Below are 21807 nucleotides of genomic sequence, written 5' to 3'. Positions count from 1 at the left end.
TACTATTATCATTATTTATTTATTTGTTTTTGCTGTGGAGAGGTTTCTAGCTTCATCTTTACTGTCCTCATGTAATTTAGTCTTTTGGTTCCTTCTACGTGATGTTTCAGAGTCGGTGAATACAAAGAAAACATTACTAAGATAGCTGTACACATTGCTTGCCTTTTTTTATTACAGCAAAGCCAGGAAGGAGAGCTCAAATAACTAATAGAGTTTATTGAAGGCCTGCAGTATGCTCAGGACTAATTTATCATCACAAAGATTATAGAACAAGTATAAGATGTATAAGGCTAACTATAAGTATAAGGATCTTGCAATACAGTTGGAGTAAATTACTTGTTAATTGATATTCAGCATAGGTACATTGCTTTAGCTTATTTTGTACATCACAGTTGATTGGCTTCCAAGTATGGTCTGCTACTTTATTCACTTTAAAAATATATTTTATTTTTTCATATGAAGTTGCAAATCTCTTTTGTACAACTTGCTTTGCCTTTTTTTTGCAATTCATTATAACGATTTTATTTATTTTAAGTTTTACAATTTTTCCCCTAATCTTACTTCCCTCCCCTGCACTTTCCACAGAAGGCAATTTGCCAGTCTTTACATTATTTCCATGGTATACATTGATCCAAATTGAAGAAACATAAAGTATAAGAGGTAGCAAGGTCAGACAATAAGATATCAGTTTTTTCTTTCTCAATTAAAGGTAATAAATAGTCCTTGGTCTTTGTTCAAACTCCACAGTTCTTTTTCTGGATACAGAGGGTATTCTCTATTGCAGACATCCCCAAATTGTCCCTGATTGTTGCATTGATGGAATGAGCAAGTCCATCAAGGTTGATCATAGGGTATACAGTGTTTTTCTGGTTCTGCTCATCTCACTCAGCATCAGTTCATGCAAATCCCTCCAGGCTTCCTTGAATTCCCATCCCTCCTGATTTCTAATAGAGCAATAGTGTTCCATGGCATACATATACCACAGTTTGCTAAACCATTCCCCAATTGAAGGACATTTACTTGATTTCTAATTCTTTGTCACCACAAACAGGGCTGCTGTGAATATTCTTGTACAGGTAATGTTTTTACCCTTTTTCATTATCTCTTCAGGTTATAGACCCAGTAGTGATATTGCTGGATCAAAGGGTATGTACATTTTTGTTGCCCTTTGGACGTAGTTCCAAATTTCTCTCCAGAAAGGTTGTATGAGTTCATAGCTCCATCAACAATGTAATAGTGTCCCAGATTTCCCACAGCCCTTCCAACACTGATCATTGTCCTTTCTGGTCATATTGGTCATGCTGAGAGGTGTGAGGTAGTAACTCAGAAAAGCTTTAATTTGCATTTCTCTAATAAGTAATGATTTAGAGCAATTTTTTTTTTAAAGTTTTTTTTTCAAGGAAAATGGGGTTAAGTGGCTTGCCCAAGGCCACACGGCCGGGTAATTATTAAGTGTCTGAGACAGGATTTGAACCCAGGTACTCCTGACTCCAGGGCCGGTGCTTTATCCACTGCGCCACCTAGCCGCCCCTAGAGCAATTTTTCAATATGACTATGGATTGCTTTGCTCGCCTCATTTGTAAATTGCCTTTGCATATCCTTTGACCATTTGTCAATTGGGGAATGGCTTTTTAAAAAAAAAATTGACTCAGTTCTCTGTACATTTTAGAAATGAGTCCATTGTCAAAAACATTTAGTTGTAAAGATTGTTTCCAAGTTTACTACATTTCTTTTGATCTTGGTTACAGTAGTTTTGTCTGTGCAGAAGCTTTTTTAATTTTATGTAATAAAAACCATCTTGTTTGTTTTTAGTGATGTTCTCCATCTCTTCCTTAGTCATAAACTGCTTCCCTTTCCATAGATCTGACATAAACCACTCCTTGATCTTCTAGTTTGCTTATAATATTGTTTTTTATGTGTAAATCCTATATCCATTTGGATCCTATCTTGGAATAGGGTGTGAGGTGTTGCTCTAATCTAAGTTTCTTCCGTACTAACTTCCAATTTTCCCAGCGGTTTTTATTGAAGAGATAGTTTTATCTCAATAGCTGGACTCTTTGGGTTTATCAAACAGCAGATTACTAAAATTGTTTCCTGCTATTGCACCTAACCTATTCCACTGGTCCACCACTCTATTTCTTAGCCAATACCAGATAGTTTTGATGACTGATGATTTATAATATAATTTTTAGATCAGGTAAGGCTAAGTAAGCCACCTTCTTTTGTGCTTTTTTTCATTGAATCCACAGAAATTCTTGACTTTTTATTTCTCCATATGAATTTACTTATCACTTTTTCAAACTCATTAAAGTAATTTTTTGGAATTTTGATTGGTAGGGCACTAAACAGATAGCTTAGTTTTGGTAGAATTGTCATTTTTATTATATTAGCTCTACCTATTCCTGAGCAGTTGATGTTTGCCCAGTTATTTAAATCTGATTTAATTTGTGTGAGAAGTATTTTGTAATTGTTTTCAAAAAGTTTCTGAGTCTGCCTTGGCAAATAGACTCCCAGGTATTTTATATTGTCTGAGGTTACTTTGAATGCGATTTCTCTTTCTAACTCTTCCTGCTGTATCTTGCTAGTCATATACATAGAAAAGTTGAGGATTTATGAGGGTTTATTTTATATCCTGCAACTTTGCTAAAATTGCTAATTGTTTCCAGTAGTTGCTTTGTGTTTTAAATCTATAATAAAGTTATCATGTATCTTTCTTTTCCACCCTCTCCCCACTTTAGAGATGGCTACCACTAGACACAAATATGTATTTGTGTGTATGTGTGTGTGTGTATGTATATGCATATATATGTATATATATGTATATACTATACATGCTTCTGTTTATCAGTTCTTCCTCTAGATGCAGATCTTTCTAAGGTCTTTTGTGGTTATTTTGGGTATTTATTTCAGAACTTATAATTAACAAGTCATATATTTGTTCCTTAAATTTACTTTCTTTCACAAATCTTGAGATTTAAGATATGTTATGAACTCAAGGCCAGGCAGATATAAAACTGATAAAGAAGGTAAATTTGTTCTTAGGTATGTTTTGTTCTTTTAATTCGTTATTCTATTCTCTGACTCATTCAGTATTTATTTATTATATAAACTAAGTGAAACCACAAGATTCCAGAAGGAATATAAAGATGAGTAAGTGAAGATATGAAGACAGCCATTTGGAACATCTAAAATCCTCCCTTTTTTAGCAAGTTATGTATTTTTGTGAATTGATTTACAATCTAGGAAAAAACTTATTCTTACATAAAAAAGGTGTGATTTCTTAATAGAGTTTTCACTATCATTGCATTTCACCTCTGATCATTTGACATTGCCTAAAATGAAGACCTATACTTTATAAACTATCCTATCCCACTCATTTCAGTTTTGTCAATAGGGATTCTGATCCTACTGTATGGTTTGATTTAAGGCAGAGTCTAAAAGGCATTGAATGTAAAAATGGAGTGAACCTGTAACTAAAAAGGATATATTTCTAATGATACACTTTTAGGTATCGTGGGTATTCTAATCTTAACAGGTAGGTGACTGATTATTCTGCCTACATATAAAAACTGGCCTGAACTTTATAAATCCATATTAGGAAGATTCCTTAAACATATTTGCTGTCATTAAACAGTTAAAATTTTCATTTGCCTGGGACAATAAGAGATAAAATAACTTGCAGGGGATCATACAGTATGCACACGTGTATGCGTGTGCATCTGTGTATGTGTGTATGTGCATGTTAAGTGTTGTTGAGGGGAGTGGTGACGGAGAATGTAGAAACTTGAACCCAGTTCTTCTTGACCTCAAGACTATTTACTATACTAGTTCCCTCTCAGTATATGTAGTTTTAGTGCTGCATTGATACACAGAAAGTGATACTATGAACTACGATATAGTAGTGTGTGCATATCTGTCCATCACATTTAAGCTGAGCTGCAAAAACACTAAAGTTACAAAATAATTTATTGGTTTTATTGGTACATTATCAAATGACTTAGAAACCAAGATCCTTTTCATGACATAGAACTAATATGAGACAAGTCATGTTTTAGCTCTTTATAGAAGGGAATATTCAATTCTCTGGATGGAATTTCTGGAATCATGTTGTATAGTACAAACTTAAAGGAAGATTATGTATTATTGAAGCTAAACTGGGAAATCTAGTCATATTATTAAAATTTTGTACAGTTCTTTAAATGTATTCTCTCACTTACTAACCTTGTTACACCTAGGATTAAATTTTACCTTATTTTACAATTGTGTGATCTTGAGAAAGAATCTTCTTTGTGGCTTCAGTATCATCAGATGTAAAATGAAAGGATTGAAGTACGTTAATCAGAAAAACACCGTAGCTTTCTTATTGAGCCTCTACTATTTGTTGGTCACTGTGGTAAGCAATAGGGATACAAGACAAAATCAAAGTAATCCCTGTCTTCAAGGAGCTGACATTGTAATGGCGGGAAGAAGGGAGGGAGGGGGAGAGAGAGAGAGAGAGATTAAAAAAAATAGGTAGCTTTAGAGAGGTCACTAATAGCCAAGAAAGGCTTCTTATAGAAACATTTGAGCTGAGTTTTAAAGGAAACTGTATGTACCAAGAAGCAGAGGTTAAATATTCCAGGCCTGGAAGATAGCCTGTGCAAAAGCACCGAGATAAAATTTCACATGTAAAGGATAGCAAGTAAAGACAGTTAAAAAAATGTGGAAGGAAGGAATACCTAAGAAGACTAAAAAGGGAGGAAGTAGATAATCCTTAAGATGGCTTTTCCAACTCTGAAGGCTACATAAAGTCATTAGCTGGATGGGATTTTGAATCCTGTCTCTTCATCTGATAGCTGATGAAATTGAAACTTAGAGACGCTGAGAGATAGCATTGACACCCACCTAGTCAATGCCAGAGCCAAGGCCCTCCTGGTGCCAAGTCCCTCATTCTCCCTTCTATCTCACACTCTTCAGTACTTCGCAATAACTTTGGCAATTGAAAGTTAGAGAATATGCTTTATAAAACCAAAAATACTTATATCAAAATAGAAAAATAAGTCACCAGTACAGCATTTGGAGAAACTGTGGAGTCTTATGGACAATATTTAGCACGCACAAGTTTTCAATGAGATTGATGAAACCATTTTGAAGTTAATTCAGTCCTTGAACTGTGTTGGAGAACTCCAATATTTTATTACTGCATGCCATTAATACTTTGAAGTTCATATAATGAGCATCTGGTTGTTTTTTTGTTTGTTTGTTTGTTTGTTTTTGTTTTTGCAAGATACTGGGGTTAAGTGGCTTGCCCAAGGCCACACAGCTAGGTAATTATTAAGTGTCATCTGAGGCCAGATTTGAACTCGGGTGTTCCTGACTTCAGGGCTGGTGCTCTATCCACTGTGTCACCTAGCCGCCCCTGTTTTTGCTTTTTAAAAAAACTGTACCTGAGATTTCATTTTTGTATGTCTCTGTCTGTATCTCTCCCCTCAGCAATTGGATTGGTACCTGCTCTGTGACCTACAGTCCCAGAGAGTTCTCCAGGGCTCCTTCAATAATAGCCTGCTTATAGCCAAAAAAAAAAAAAAAAAATCAGCAATTAGGGATTAAATAATTCTAGTGTGTTAGGCACTGGAAATATAAGAGGTTCTTTTGGTCAAGGACTTCACATTCTATTGGTAGAAGGGGGGAATACATCCTGAAGAAATGTATATACAAAGAAATTTCTAATAGAAGAGTGTGAAAATAGATGGAGAAATCAAGAAAGACTTTTATGTAGCTGGTCATGCTGAAGGATCTTGACACCAGTTAAGTTCAACAGGCACGTATTGTGCATCTACTGTATGCTAGTACTTGTGAGAGAATGTGGTATCCTGGATATAGAACTGATCCAGAAGTTTGAAAGACTTGACTTCAAGTTTCATCAGGCACATGACTGGCTTACTGATTCTGGCCAAGTCACTCCTGGGTCTCTTGCTACTCAAAGACAGCTGACTCTACGACCCTATGTAGTTGCAGAAGAGTTTTTTCAGTATGGGTCGCCTACATTGATGAAATAAATCACGACCAAAACATAACAAAAAGTGCCACACCCTGGGGATAGAATTTGATTGTTTTTGATTCTCATTTTTCTAGTCTATTTCATTCATTGAGATCTAGAAATATTATTTCCCCAATAATTGAGATTTTTCCAAATGAATTTTCTAGTTGTTTTGTTGAATGCTTTGTAATTTGATGGATAGTAGCTCTAAATCAGTTATCATGTCCCAGCAGTGAATATCCCTCCAATTATTTGTTTCATTCTTTATTTTTAAAGGTGTGTTTTGTAATTGTAACTGGCTTAGTCTTGAGTATAACTTGATAATTGGACTAGCATATATTTTATGCATTTTATTGGTGTCTTTAATGATTGCCATTTAGAATGCCTGTGATTTTTGTAGATTTATTTTATATACTGCTACTTTTATTAAAACTATTGTCTCAATATATTTATTCTTAGGACTTTTCTGAGTAAATTTGTTGTCTTCCTCATTGACAGTTTTTGTGCCTATAATTTTTAATAATTAGTGCCTTTAATCATGCCTATTGCTGACAATTGTAAAAGGGAGGGAAGGAGCCTTTATCCTTGTGGTTATTGCAAAAACTTCTATTTCCCCCTTGCAAGTTGTGTAAAATTTTGATTTTAGATTTTTTTTATTATTAAGTTATAATCCTTTTAAAAGGATTTTTAGCATAAATGAGAGCTGTATTTTCCTGTAATTATCAGTATAAACTTATGGTCTTGGTAGTTTTGTTATTACTGTTAGATAATAGTTTTCATAAGGTTGAGCCATCATTGTATAGCTTCAAAATAATAATATTAAGTAATTTTTAGATATGTTGCTATGTAGTCTTTTTTCTAGGATTTTATTCAGATTTTTTGCATCAATATTTATTTTTATGAGTAAAGTGTTTTTTTTAATTTTGGAGAATAATTTAGGTTGCATTGATATTCATTGTTCTTTGAACATTTGATAGAATTCATCTATAAAAAACCTTCTAAATTAACAATTTTTTCTTAGCCCCTTTATTTATGATTTGTTCAGATTTATTTTCTGAGGTTGCTTATGGCATACATTCCGTGTTCTGTTCATTTCAGTATTATATTTTTGTGAATGATAATTTATTTCCTTTACATAATCAGTTGTTAGCATGTAATTCTTCTGAGTTGATGATATTCTTTTTATTCCATATCTATCCTGCTGTCATCTTATTCATGTTTTGATACATTATTTTCCTTCTTTGATCAGAGTAGCCTATGGTCTGTTGATTTTTGTATTACTCTTTTTCAGAGAGCCAGCTTTTAATTTTCCTAGTAATTTCTTCCCTTCTTTTGATTCAGTCCTTTGTGGTTTTTGTTTGTGTACTTATTTTATTAATGTTTTCTTTTTATTTTGTTAATCTATGGTTTCAGTTATATTTTTCCTCTGAGGGCTGCTTTAGTAGTATTCTCAAAATTGTACTGTTTTTCATCATTATTTTTCACTATTATTAATTTGTTTGATTTGTACCTTGCATCATTCATTACACAGATTGTCATTCTTTGTTTAGATCTTCATCTTTTTCTTCTGTTACCCTCTGTCTTAAAAACTATTTATCTTAATCAGGTAAAAGGTAAGTATTTTTTTGTTTTAATTTTTATTGCTTTGTATCCTTGTCCCATGATCTGGTTGTAGGTTTTTGGTGGGTTTTTTTTGTTTGTTTGGTAAATGGGTACTGAGAAATATGCCTTTTCTTTAATGATCTTTATAGAAAAATACCATAAATCCTTAACATCTAAGTTCTACTGTTCTAGTCTTTAATTTTATCTTTGTTTATCTTTTTTTAAGTTTATACACTTTTTTTGAGAGAGGAACACTGAAGTCACCTACAATTGGCTTTTAAAATTCTGTTGATTCTTAATTAATTTACATGTGATACCATTGTTGCCTATACATTTAGTATTGCTGTTGCATATCATTATTTGCTGTTGCTTTAAGCTTAATGGAATTTCTCTGTGTCATTTTGACTTTTTATTTTCATTGGCTAATAAAGTGGTTGCAAATCCTGATTATTTTGAAATCATCTATCTCATGCATAGTAAATGTCACTCCAGTCTTTTATTTTCATTTTGTAAGTGTCTTTATTTTTAATCATAGATAGCATCATAGATTTTAGAGCTAGAATGAACTAGGGTTTAGTTCCTTTTCTTATAGATGAGAAATCTGAAGCCAGGGATCTTGATTGATTTTCCTAAGTTCATACAGACATTTAGTGTCATGTACATATAAAGAGCAAATTGTTGGTTAATTTTCTTATCTATTTTGTAACTTTTGCTTTATTGAATTGTTTGATCTATTCACAATTACATTTTTAGTTATTAAGCTTGTATTTCCTTTCTTGTATGCGGGTTTTTAATCCCTTTCCTCTTTTAAATCCGAACTTTGTCCCTGCTATAAGTTTGCTTAAAGTACTTTGTTGTAAGAATTCATCCCTCTCCTCATTCCCTAGTCACTTCCTTTCCCTCCCTTTTACCTGCTCTGTTAAGTTCCTTAAATTTTAAGTTTGTTTATCTATCCTCTTCTCTTTGGTGTTGAATGTTGCTACTACTCTCTTTTTATTTGTTACCTTCCAAAACATTTTAGTTTGCTTTATTCAATTCATCCACAAGCATTTCATATTAAACACCTACTGTGTCCTATCCTTAAGGAGCTTGTGTTCTCTTAGGGAGAAGGAGAGGAGGCAGGAGCAATATGTACATAGAAAATAAAATACAGAGTGGTTTTTATAGTGAGAGCACTAGTAGCTGGTGGGGATCAAGACAGACTTCCAGTAGGAGTTAGGTAACAGGAACTGAATTTTGAAGGAGCAAGGGATTCTGTGAAGCAGAGGTAAAGAGGAACAACGTTCCCAAGCAGGGCAACAGCCTCCGCAAAGGAACAGAGATAGAAAATAAAATGTTCTTATATGAGGAATGAACAGGTATTTTGTGCTAGATGATAGAGCATGTGTGAAGGAGAAAGTAAGATGCAATGAGCTTAGTGATGTAAGATAAAGCCAAATTGTGAAGGATTGATTTCCCTTTTCTTCTAGTCTATTCCAAATTTTGTTCTCCAGTTCTTTAGTTTGCCTCTTAATTACTTTTTTATTCTCTTTACATCTCTCACAATAGTGGAACTTTTGGTATAACAAATTGTATCACTTTTCTCTATTAATTTCTATGATATAATAATTGTAGATCAAACCTCATTTTCCCTTTTTTCCCCTTCTGTTTCATTCAGGAAGGACTTTGCTTATTTATTCAGTGCTTACACAATTCATGACATTTATTAGAGATGTTCTTTCCTTCTTCTTGTCTTACTTCATAGATCAAGATCTTTCTTGTGACTGTAAAATACGTTGCTATAGAAATTATGAAATTTAATAAAGTAGTTCATTGGATTTTTATGTATGGGATTTTTCTTAATTGGCAACCTGTGAATTTAATGAGTGCTTATTATCTTTATTCAAAAGTTCTGGATAATTTTCTTATATTAATAGATGTATCTGTAGATAATTAATTTTGAGGATTTAGCATTTCTTCTGGAAGATCTATGATCACTGTAATCTTTGCACATTCTATTATCAATTGCTCAAACTTATTGAGAATTCAGTTTTTCTTTCAAAGAAAGAATGAGAAATATGCTAAATCTTCTGCCAAATTTCCTTCTGTTTGAATTTTTCTTGTTCCAGATATCATTTGCTATTTTCTAATTTTTCCCCTAACCTTTTTGACTTTAAATTCTGCACTGAGAGCTCTGACTTAAAAGATTTTGCTTCTTCTGAACTCTTCTGAAGTTTCTCTTGTTTCATGATCTCTGGAGATTCCATGAAGCTTTGATTCCATCAGAAATTCTTTCCACAAACTCCAAAAACTGTTCTCAGTCTCTTAGCATAGTGTGGGGGACCACTTTGAGTTTCTGGTTATACCTTTCCCTTATTTTCACTTCATCTTTTTGTTTCCATCCAAGAACTTCTTTCCCATACCTTCTCATGACTGATAAAAATCAATGCTTGCCATCTCTTTTTAGGATGCTATGGGGAAAGTGGTCAATACTAAAATAATAAAACCTAGGAAAAGAATATAAAATGACTGCAATAATTAAATTATGATGACAATGAAATGAAACCCAATACTGTGTAATTATAATGAGCCAGTTTGACCCCAAAGAAGTGGTAAGGCGATGCAGTTCCCTCTCATTAAAGGGTTAAGGGCTGATGGTGCAGAATGAGGTATATTCTATTATATGCAATGGTAGGTTTTGCTTAATTGCTTTTTTTTATTCTATTGTAGCAGGGAAGGTTGAAATGGAAGTGTTAGTTGACAGGTTATATTTCAAAGTGGCATCATTGGTTCTTTTTTTTTTAAATGCTAGTATGTATAACTCATGAGTGAAGTCTGTCCTCTGATGATTGGGGAAAAACAATGTAGTGGTTAACTATTCAAACTTAGATGGATATAATTTTTTTTTCTGAGCAATTGACTGTATTACCAATTTGAAACAGTTGTTCATTACAATTAGAGCAAATCGATGGAACCAGGTCTTGGAAGAGAGTTATTGATATTGCCTTTTTAGAAATCTACCTATTGGATTTTACTTCTAAAAATGATTTCTGAGTTTTCCATAGGTTTACCTATAATTTACCTGCATATACTATCTAGAAAATAGTTTTAGTGTGTTGTAGTTATTCTTATGCCTTGACAAGGAACACAGTTTGTAGATTAGCATAGATCATACTACTGGCATAGGAATAATAGTAAGGAATTTTTTTTTTAAGAAATTCTTAAGGTGGAGGTCTTCCTGCCTTTAAGTACATGGCTATTTCATCCTAAAATTTTAAATTAAAACTAACCACATGCAAACAAAAAAACATTTAAAAAATACTTGACAAGGCTTGTCTTAACAAATACTTGCCTTGAAAAGGCAAATCCATTTTAAATTAGTGGGATTTTTTTTTAATAGTTTGATAATGTTTCACTAAGAATCTTTCCTTCATTAGAATTGATTTAATTAGCTCTGACATTCAATGGGTTCTAAAGTATAATGAAAATTCTGTAAAGGAATGATATTAGGTGATTCTTCTGAAAAGTGAAAATTGCCTTGTAAATGCTAAATAATTTTATCTTATACCATAGTTTCATCTTTGATAGCAGAATATTTTTATATAAATATTTTGTTTTCCAATTATATACATAGTAGTTTCTACCAATATTTTTTTGCAAAGTTTTGAATTTTACAATTCCTCCCTTCCCTTCCTTTCCCTTCCCTTCTCTCCCTTCCCCTCCCTGCTCCCCCCCCCCCCCACTCCCTCTCCCTCTCTTCCCCAACTGAAGACAATCTGATATACAGTCTTCTTCTGGTTCTGCTCATCTCACTCAGCATCAATTCATACAGGTTTTCCCAGGCTTCGCTGAAATCCCATCCCTCCTGGTTTCTAATATAACAATGGTGTTCTATCACATACATATACCACAATTTGTTCAGCCATTCCCCAATTGATGGACATACCCTCAATTTCCAATTATTTGGGTGGCAGAGTATTAAAGGAAAACTTAACTTATTTAGATTGGTAGAGTCTAAAATATATATTGACAACACATTTTATTCTTTGTAGTATTTGTGGTCCCCTTCCATACCTGTAGAAAGCATTACATTAAGAAGAAAACCAGGAGGCTAGGTGGTGCAATGGTTAGAGAACCGATCCTGGAGTAAGGAGGACCTGAGTTTGAAATCGAGTTTAAATCTGGCCTCAGATGCTTAATAATTGTCTAGCTGTATGACCTTGGGCAAGTCAATTAACCCCATTACCTTAAATAAATAAAATTTAAAAAAAAGAAGGAAATTGTGATGGGATATAATTTCACAGGTTAAGATGCTTAAGAGTATCTCCAGGATAATGGAACTTAACATTGTTTCCTATTTACAAATATCAAATCTCTATTTTTCCCAAAAGCCTAAGAACACTTACAGTTGTCCCACAGTTCTGAGTAGAAACTGGAATTCCCTACCTTCAGACTAGGTTGGCAAGTCGTTGTCATTTAAATACATACTGTGTAATTAGCAACAAATTATGTGCCTTAGAGTAGTCCAGAAGTAATAAATGGTCTGGTCCCTTCCTCAAGAAGATGGATTATAGTTGAGCAGACAAGCATGTGCACAGGGTTGAAGAATCTGAGTTTGTTTAGGACACATGACTTCTGTTTTCAAAAAGCATCTATTTCAGGGGCAGCTAAGCCATAGTGGATAGAGCACCAGCCCTGGAATCAGGAGAACCTGAGTTCAAATCTAGTCTCAGACACTTAATAATTACCTAGCTGTGTGACCCCATTGCCTTGCAAAAACCAAAAAATAAAAATAAAATCTATTTCACTTTTTCTTGTTTGTTTATTTTTTAATTTATTTAAGGGGCAGTGGGGTTAAATGATTTGCCCAGGGTCATACAACTAGGCAATTATTAGGTATCTGAGGTCGAATTTGAACTCAGGTCCTCCTGACTCCAGGGCTGATGCTCTATCCACTGTGACACCTAGATGTCCCTATTTCACTTTTTTTTTAAACAAATGATTGTTATATATTAGTATTTTATTAGCAGTCCACCTTAGAAAACAGTATATTAGACTTCTGTTAGCCTTATTTTATTTTGTATTAAATGTTTGTTATCATTTTGGAAAACGTAGAGATGAATAGAAAATAATGCATTTTTTATTGAGATGGTCTTAAAGAGATATTGTGTCTGACTTGTATAATATTTTATGACTCCATTTTGATTGAAATAGAAGTTAAAAAATTTGTTTTCATGTTTCTACATATAAATTTCAGTTGCTGATTAAAATGAATTTTAAAATATCTATTACTGTGTTAATTACTGGAGATAGAAATGAAAAAAGCAAGAGGCAGACAATACAAAAGAATAATGGTGGCCAGAGAAAGAGAGAGTGACACTGATCTAGAAAATTATAGGAATGATGAGTGTGGCTTTGAGGGGAGTCAGTTGACTCTCCCTCTCCAGGAACAGTGACAAAGCTGATTTAATAATAGCTTTCAGAACTGGAAAGTGGTGGGTTAACTCCAGCAAATGACCAAGGAATAGGTAAAAATTGTCTTGTGAATTGTTCTTGTGAATTTAATACAATTTGTGGGCATAAGTGGTTATGACTGAATTTGGTGGGGGGGTATTTTCTTCTTATTCTCATTAATTTAAATTTTATAAAAAAATTTCAGGTATGGTGTAAGTCCAGAGAACATTATCCTGTATGGTCAAAGTATTGGAACTGTCCCTACAGTTGACTTGGCATCACGATATGAATGTGCAGCTGTAATCCTCCATTCCCCTTTGATGTCTGGTCTACGAGTGGCTTTTCCTGACACCAGAAAAACATACTGCTTTGATGCTTTTCCAAGGTGAGTCTGAATTCATAATTTAGATTCTAATAATATACTAACCAGCACATATTTGACACCTGATATGTACAAAGCACTGTACAGGATTCCAAGAAGTAGAAGATACTAGCCTTGTCTTAAGAATCCTACATTTTAGTTGGAAAGACAGAATTACAAGAAAACTTAGATATTATGTGATGTGTTGCCAGTGTATAAATTGTAAAGCCAAACCCACTATTTATCACACCTATACCAATTTGTTTGTACTTCAGTGCAATATAAACAAAAGAAAATACAACATCCTGCTTTATACTAAAGAACAGGCAAAATTTTAAATGACATAATAAACCACATTGGTAATAGAAGATAGGAATAATTGTTAGAATTCCTTTGAATTCCCTTTTTGCCATTTACTGTTTACCCTCAAGCAAGCAACTTCTTCAAGACTTCCCATCTGTAGAATAGACATAATAATCCTGCCATTGCTTGCAGGATTAGTTGTTTGATTAAATAGCTGGCATACTATATAATCAAAAATTGCTATTATTGGAGTGGCTAGGTGGCGCAGTGGATAAACTAAAAAAATTTGCTATTATTATAATTTATATGTATACCAACCTTTTTAAACTGTTAGTTTCAGCTTCTTTCTACATTTTTTTAAGTTCTTTTTTTGTTTTGTTTTGTTTTTTTGCAAGGCAGTGGGTTTAAGTGGCTTGCTCAAGGCCACACAGCTAAGTAATTATTGAGTGTCTGAGGCCGGATTTGAACTCAGGTACTCCTGACTCCAGGGCCGGTGTTCTATCCACTGCGCCACCTAGCTGCCCCTTCTTTCTACATTTTTTAATCATAATTACTGACTAGTAGGTTTTTCACCACCCATTCATCCCAAATTGCTGATCAATAATGAACTTGATTATCCAGAGATATTCTGGGAAAGGAGTGATTTCAGGTCAGATTAAATTTCAGAGAATTCCTGAACTCACATTTTGTTTTGTCCCACCCATGTACTTTTGTGATATAGAACTAAAACCACTGGGCAGCCACAGACCTGTATCTTGTACCAAGGGAAATAAATACCTTACTCTATTTTCATTGACAACTAATGGGAGCAAAAAAAAAAATAATTAATTAACCTTAAAAAGGTGCCAGTTTTAAAAAAGTTTTGAGTAGTTGTCATATGGTTCAAAACTACAGTGTGCTCTTTGTCTAGAATAAGAGATGTATTTTAATATTTTTAAAAATAGTTTATTGCCTTGAAATTTTCAATATGATGACTCATAAGATCCTTATTCCTTTAAATTCAAATTAAACTTTTCTAGAGTTCTCCCCCCTACTCATACTAGAAGCTTTTGCTTCTTTCATTTATCTCAAGATTATGATAATTGAGCTAGGTATATCAAAGTACCGTGCTTAAAAACAAGCAAAAACTCTAAATCTTATGGTAATCTATAGCTGGTGGGGTTTTTTTAACTGATTCATTAATAATTATCACTGTGAGATGAGTTACTAAAGATCAATTATTTAGTTATATGGATATATAGACCTCAAGCTACTTTAATCATATAATAGCAATACTTCTGGATTCAATTTTGAATTTCAATTATGTAAAGTTTCAATTATGTATGTATGTATAGTTTACACTGGGATTGATGAAAATTTAATGAGAATCTTTAGATTTCTAACTCTAGGGTAGTGTGGCTGGGAATACTCAAGACTAATGTTCATTTTAACAGCTTTATGTGCTGTTAAGTTAATAATTAGAAGCTAATTCTTTAAAAAATAAATACTACATAAAATGTCTTTATGAAGAAATGTCATTAACTTTCTAAATGTGAATGACCAGTTTTTTCTCACTTCAAAAATTTAACTTAAAAATGTTATTATAATGAATATAAACATTGTTTTATCTTTGTAATTATTCTCAAGGTCCTTATTCCTTTAAATTTAAACAATTAACTTTTTAAGCATTTTCCTCTCCTCATATTAGAACTTTTGCTTCTTTCAGCCATATTAAGTGAAAATAGACTAATTCCTTATAAATAACACCATAAATTTCCAAAGCGGTAAAACTTCAAAGCATTTAAAAGTTAAATTTAATTTCCCAATTTTTGTTTTCTTTTGATAATTTGCTTAGTATTCCTTGCTAGCCAGTGTTTAATTTCAAATTGTTTCTTTATGTCAGTTTTCTGTGTGTACACACATGTGTATATACACATACATGTCTGAATGTTCAATTCTGTTTAGAAAGATAATTTAAAATTTAGTTTTATTAAAAAAGAACTTATTTTTAATTGTCTTATTAATTTTCATATTTTTCTTAGGTTTAGAATCATGTAGCAGTTATATCCATTTCATATCAGTTGTTTGTCCCATAGGACCTCTATTCCTTACCCCATATGACCAAGCTATCATGAGTAAATAAACTCATGGATAAACTCAATCAGTACTTTCTGAAATGAACAGAATCAATACCTCTAATACGTAGCATTTCTAGGACTTTCTAGAAATGAATAGAGAATTCTAGAAATAGAAGTAAATTTTGCAAACCTATTTCCAAATTGTAGCTATGAATGTAGGACAAGTCTGGTTTTTATATGGCAGTAGAGTTGATGGAGATTAGTGAACTGTGGCAACTAATTATGATTTTTTTTTTACAAGGCAGTGGGGTTAAGTGACGTGCCCAAGGTTGCACAGTTAGGTTATTATGTGTCTGAGACTGGATTTGGACTCAGGTCTTCCTGACTCCAGGGCCGGTGCTCTAGCCACTGTGCCACCTAGCTGCCCCAGTTGTGATTTCTCAAAGTACTATATAAAAAAGTGACCAAAATTTTGTGAGTAGTTAGAAAAGGATGGAGGCTGTTAGTTGGCACAGTGGAGAAAGCACTGGCCCTGGAATCAGGAGTACCTGACTTCAAATGTGGCCTCAGACACTTAATACGTGCTTAGTTATGTGACCTTGGGCAAGTCACTTAACCCCATTGCCTTGCAAAAAAGGATCCCTGATAGGTTTTTAATAGGTCTTTAGAGAATAGGACTCATCTTGGACCACTTTCAACTAAATACTTTCACAGCAAGTACTATCTACACAGATGATTGAGATTAACACCCTTTCTGGTAGCTTTGGAGAGGTCAGAGATGAAAAAAGTAAATTGTAATAGATTTGCTCTCTGCAGAACTCAAGAGAAGAACCTGTTAGGGAGTCATTCTCTCTTTTTGATTTATGCAAAATGTGATTTAGTTAATGATACTAGTTTTACAAAGAGTGTAGTCCCATTGGGAAGCTATAGACTTAATTCAATAACACTACCGTTTCTCAAATAATTTTTGGAACACCTCTATTGCAAATGGTTTTAAGGCATGTGACACATATGCTTTTGACTTGGCTCAACAGAAGCAAATTTTCACTTTTGAATTTGGTTTTTACTTTTGGAAATAGCCAAAAATCATTTGGAGTTAAATCTAATAGATCAGGTACATTGAATTGTTAATACACTCAGGGATCTGAAATGAGGCCTGATTATAATCAGCACTGATTTTCTTCTATGTTTCATAATCAAGCTTTAAAGGCAATTCCAAAGAGGAAGTCTAAAATTGTTTTCACTTTTTGAAGGTTTTTTTGGGGGGGGTAACATTGTTGAAATAATTATAGGGGTACAACATTCATTTGAATGTAAAAATAATTTGTATGTTTATTTAAAAGGCAGTCTTATTACCTTGTAGTCGTATTGCATAAAAACAAGTATCAATAAACCCAAGGTAATCACTTTACAACTTTATTTTTATGACAACCTTTAGAAGTTTTCACAAGAGAAAAAACATTTCTTTTGAGTATATGTTAATTTGCAACTAAAAATAAAGTATTTTCTCTTTGTGCAGAACTAATTTCTTTTCTCCTCTCTTTTTCAGCATTGACAAGATATCTAAAGTAACCTCTCCTGTTTTGGTAATTCATGGTACAGAGGATGAGGTAATAGATTTTTCTCATGGCCTAGCAATGTATGAGCGATGCCCACGAGCAGTAGAACCCCTTTGGGTAGAAGGGGCAGGGCATAATGACATAGAGCTTTATGCACAATATCTGGAAAGACTCAAACAGTTCATCTCTCATGAACTCCCCAATTCCTGAAGAAGGATACTTGATTTTACCTCATTTACTGTGAATGGAAGAATTATGTTTTGCACACGCTTTAAACTGGATAGCTGTAATGGCTTTATAACTATGAAGAAATGCCCAATCTTTAGGGTATTCTAATCAAATATCTGATAAAATTTCAGTCTTTTGTATTTGGAAATCAGTCTATAATGCACATAATGTGATTAACAGCTGTAACTTTTCAGCTTCATTACCTTGGAGAAAGTGGAAATGATAGCTGAACATGGGGACACTTTTCTAGTGCTATTTGAAATATCCCACGATCAGTTTTCTCTTATGTCTGATCATTTATGATTTTTTCACGCAAGACTTTTTTTTAAATCTAATGTTCTCAGTTTTTGGAACACTGCTTTTGTCTAACTACAGCTCTACTTAAAGGATTCTTGGCTTTGGTCTAAGAGAGTAGTGTTTAATTTGTGAATTTTTTAGCTGTGGTATTGTAACTGGAAAGCTTATCAGGATGAAATTTTCTCTCTCAGTAATCCTTGTTAACATACTGATCTTTTCCCCCAAGCAAACCATTCAAAATATTTCCTTTTTTTCCTAAAACATAAGAAATACATAATGGAGGTATCACCAACAGATTTTATCAACTGTAACATATAAATATAACTGGAATATTCTTAAAGAAAAAATATTGAAACTAAATGTTTTTTTAAAGTGTAAATTTATTACTAGCAAACAGTTTTAATATTCAAATTGTCTGATTGGTCTGACAAAGAGCCATAGCAGACTTTCCTTCTGTAAAGCATTCCTTGTAGACTTTTTAAAAGGATTGTACATATTTGAATTTACATTGTGCATAGATTCTTAATTGGTAATTTTCATTTGTCTAGTTACAACAACAAACTGCAAAATTCTTGTTTATAAATGATTGAATACATTTTGTTAATATGTTTTTATCCCTGTTATTTTGCTATTAAAATTTTTATAATATTTCCAAGACAAAAAGAAATTATACATTTATGTTTTGATGGATTTATGTAATTAAAAGTTTCACTAAACTAATCTTAGTTTAGAAGTCATTTGATTTTTGACACTGGAATGGCACAGAATATGCATCAGAAATGCAAGACATTTAAAATTGTTACACTACTCATAGGTTGGGGTTTGGGAATTTTTGTTACTGTATGTGTTTTTCCCCAGATTCAAAGGCCTTAAATGTACTGTAAGCAAGCCTCAGAATGTTGTAACATTTGATTCGGGTTGATTGCCACTTCGTGTACTGTTGCTTAATGCAACACAGTGGTTGTAATGGAATAAAGGATGCATGGATTAGAGCATATTGACTTGTGTGATTTTTCTTTATCTTTGTTTAAAAAATGATAGACAAGGTAAGAATACATTTTGTTGGATTTGGAAAAATAGTCAAAGCTTTCTATTGTTTCTGTTTCTTCTGAGGAAAGTCCCTTAAACTTTCAGACTTCGTTATTTCAGATAGTTTATGATGGGGCCTCTGACCAACTCAAGTATCAATCGAAAGGACTTAACAGATAGCACAGTATAAATTTAAATGCTTGGTTTCTCCCTGCTATTTGGGGGGCAGTGGGGTTAAGTGGCTTGCCCAAGACCACACAGCTAGGTAATTATTAAGTGTCTGAGGCAGGATTTGAACTCAGGTACTTCTGATTCCAGGGCAGGTTCTCTATCTACTGCGCCACCTAGCCACCCCCTTCTCCCTGCTATTTTAAATCTATGAATCTAGAAGGAAAATAGAGTTGTTTTTATATAAGGGATGCTAAACACCTCTGGGTAGAATAAACAAAACTTAATGTATTAGGTAAATCATCTTCAAAGATCTTGGTATTTCTAATTATAAATAATAATGAACTGTGAGGGGCATTCATTTCAGGATCTGATGAAAATATAATGACAATTCTCATGATTTTTTTTGGTTACAGATATTAGCTACTGTACTTACTGGAGAAAATTTAAGCCACTCCCTTCTAGTTAAAGAAGATAATAGAAAAGATAGTATAATTAGACAACTAGATCCCAGAAGATCATCTTCCAACTGATACTTGTCGGGACTAATGGAAAAACTCAAAAATATTCTTTTTCAAAATATTTTACCTACTCTTTGGCTTGTGAAAGAAAAATTCAGAGTCTCTAAGTATCTTGAATATTCACAGAGGAGGAAGAGTTTAATAAAATTGGAATATAAAGAACTGAAAATATTCTTATTAAAGTGTATTCTTTAATTTGTATTCTTGCACCCTTTTTTACTTCCCTTTTTTAGCTATCTAGTAACCCTATGTATAAAAGATGAGTAAAGTAAAATATTATATAAGAATATCTTTTTTCCTAGCATCTTTTCAGATGAGAGGTTCAGGTTGTATTTCCATTTTTCCAGATTTTTATTAACCATAAGTTATTAATTCTGGTTAAGTTGTCTTTATCTAGCCTGTGTTGTCTATACACTGAGCTCTTTTAAATACTGAAAACTGGCTATCCCTTCCTTAGACTTCTCAACCTCAAAGTATCCAAGTCAAAACTTCTTCACTCATCCCACAGCCCATTCTTCTGAATTTCCTTAGTTCTGTTGAGGGTACCACCATCCTTCCAGTCACTTATGTTCACAATCTCACCATCATCCTTACAGCTATACCACATATCCATTCATTTGCCAAATCTTGTCATTTCTATCTTCAGAGCATATCTTACTTAGAATCTCTTTCTTTTTTCACATAGCCTGATTCAATCTTTCATCACCTTCTGCCCAGACTCTTGCAACAACCTCCTAATTAGTTTCCTCCTTTTAATGTCTCCCCACACCAATCCATCTTTCATACTGCTAACCAACATGATTTTCCTAAAGCATGAATCTGACTATAGTATACCCCCCACTCAACTCCAGTTGTTTCCTCTTAACTCTTTGATCAGATGTAAATTCCTTTGGTATGTAAAGCTTTTCTAACTGAACCCCTTCACTAACTTTCAGATCTTCTAAAAATGTGATTGCATTTCATGGGCGAATCATACTGACCTATTAGTTCCTCACAGCTTCCTTCATGTCAGCAATGTAGTTGTTCATCATCTCTTCCATTTTTATTAAGATTCAGTGACCCGTGGGGTGGCTAGGTGGTGCAGTGGATAAAGCAATGGCCCTGGAGTCAGGAGTACCTGGGTTCAAATCCTGTGTCAGACACTTAATAATTACCTAGCTGTGTGGCCTTGGGCAAACCACTTAACCCCATTTGCCTTGCAAAAACTAAAAAAAAAAAAAAAAAAAAAAAAGATTCAGTCACCCCCTACATAGTAAGCCTTTCCTGATCCCCTCAACAACTATTGTCCTCCCCAAATTACTTGTATTTTATGAATATTCACATTCATATGCATGAATATATGCACACATACATACATACATACATACACACAGTGTTGTTGAATCTTTTCCAATTGTGTCCAACTCTTTGTGGCCCTATTTGAGTTTTTTCTTGGCAAAGGTATTAGAATGGTGTGTCATTTCCTTCTCCAACTCATTTTACAGATGAGAAAACAGGCAAATAGAGTTAAATGACTTCCTAGGGTCACATAGCTAATATGTGTCTGCAACCAAATTTGAACATAGGTCTTCCACATTCCAGGCCCACCTGGGACACTGTAGTATAATATATAAGATAGTATAATAAGAGGAACACTGTTCTCTCTACCACCTAGCTTCATTCTTTTTCCGTCTCTATGTGTGAGTGTGTGTGTATGTATATAATTATATATAATTAAGAATGAATATATTAATATTTTAAATATATGTTATGGATATTTATATATTCCATGTCACATAATATATATATATATATATATATATATAATTGTATGTGTATATAGATAGATGTTAGCCTCTGTTAAACTTAGCAACTATTATGAGCCAGATGTCATGCTTAAGTACAGAGTATACAAAATCAAAAATGAAATACTGCAAGTTCTCAAGGAGTTTCTATTCTAATTGGAGAGAGAGGGGTCAATGTACATATATTAGTTCTCAGAGGATAGCTAATGTATTATGTAACTAGAGAACTTATCCTTTAATAGTACATAGACCTGAGTTCTACATGTATTGTCATTTATATGTTGTATTCTAATCTGATTTGTTTTCCTTTAAATTTCCATATAATATCTTTGTCACTGAAAGAGTGAAAGTTAGAAGGTAAGAGAGTACTAGAGAAAATAAGTAATTGGGTGAATTGCTGCAATGGGGCATTAAGAAAATAGGATAAAAGAGGAAGGTAGCAAAAA

At 33.3% G+C, this 21807-nt stretch overlaps 1 protein-coding gene across 1 annotated transcript in view; it reads left to right on the top strand.

Moving 5' to 3' along the window:
• The window catches only part of ABHD17C (abhydrolase domain containing 17C, depalmitoylase), a 71456-nt gene extending 50240 nt beyond the window's left edge, over positions 1-21216 (top strand). The window contains exons 2-3 of the mRNA XM_074234003.1: positions 13260-13439; positions 17325-21216. Coding sequence (XP_074090104.1) covers positions 13260-13439; positions 17325-17544 — 400 coding nt within the window. The 3' untranslated portion in view covers positions 17545-21216. The remainder of the gene's footprint in view (positions 1-13259; positions 13440-17324) is intronic.
• The last annotated feature ends 591 nt before the right edge of the window (positions 21217-21807 follow it).

Source organism: Macrotis lagotis, chromosome 4, assembly GCF_037893015.1.
Source record: "Macrotis lagotis isolate mMagLag1 chromosome 4, bilby.v1.9.chrom.fasta, whole genome shotgun sequence".
Lineage (NCBI taxonomy): Eukaryota > Metazoa > Chordata > Mammalia > Peramelemorphia > Peramelidae > Macrotis > Macrotis lagotis.
Note: the sequence above shows the minus strand (reverse complement) of the source record. Positions and strands in the feature narration are given on the sequence as shown.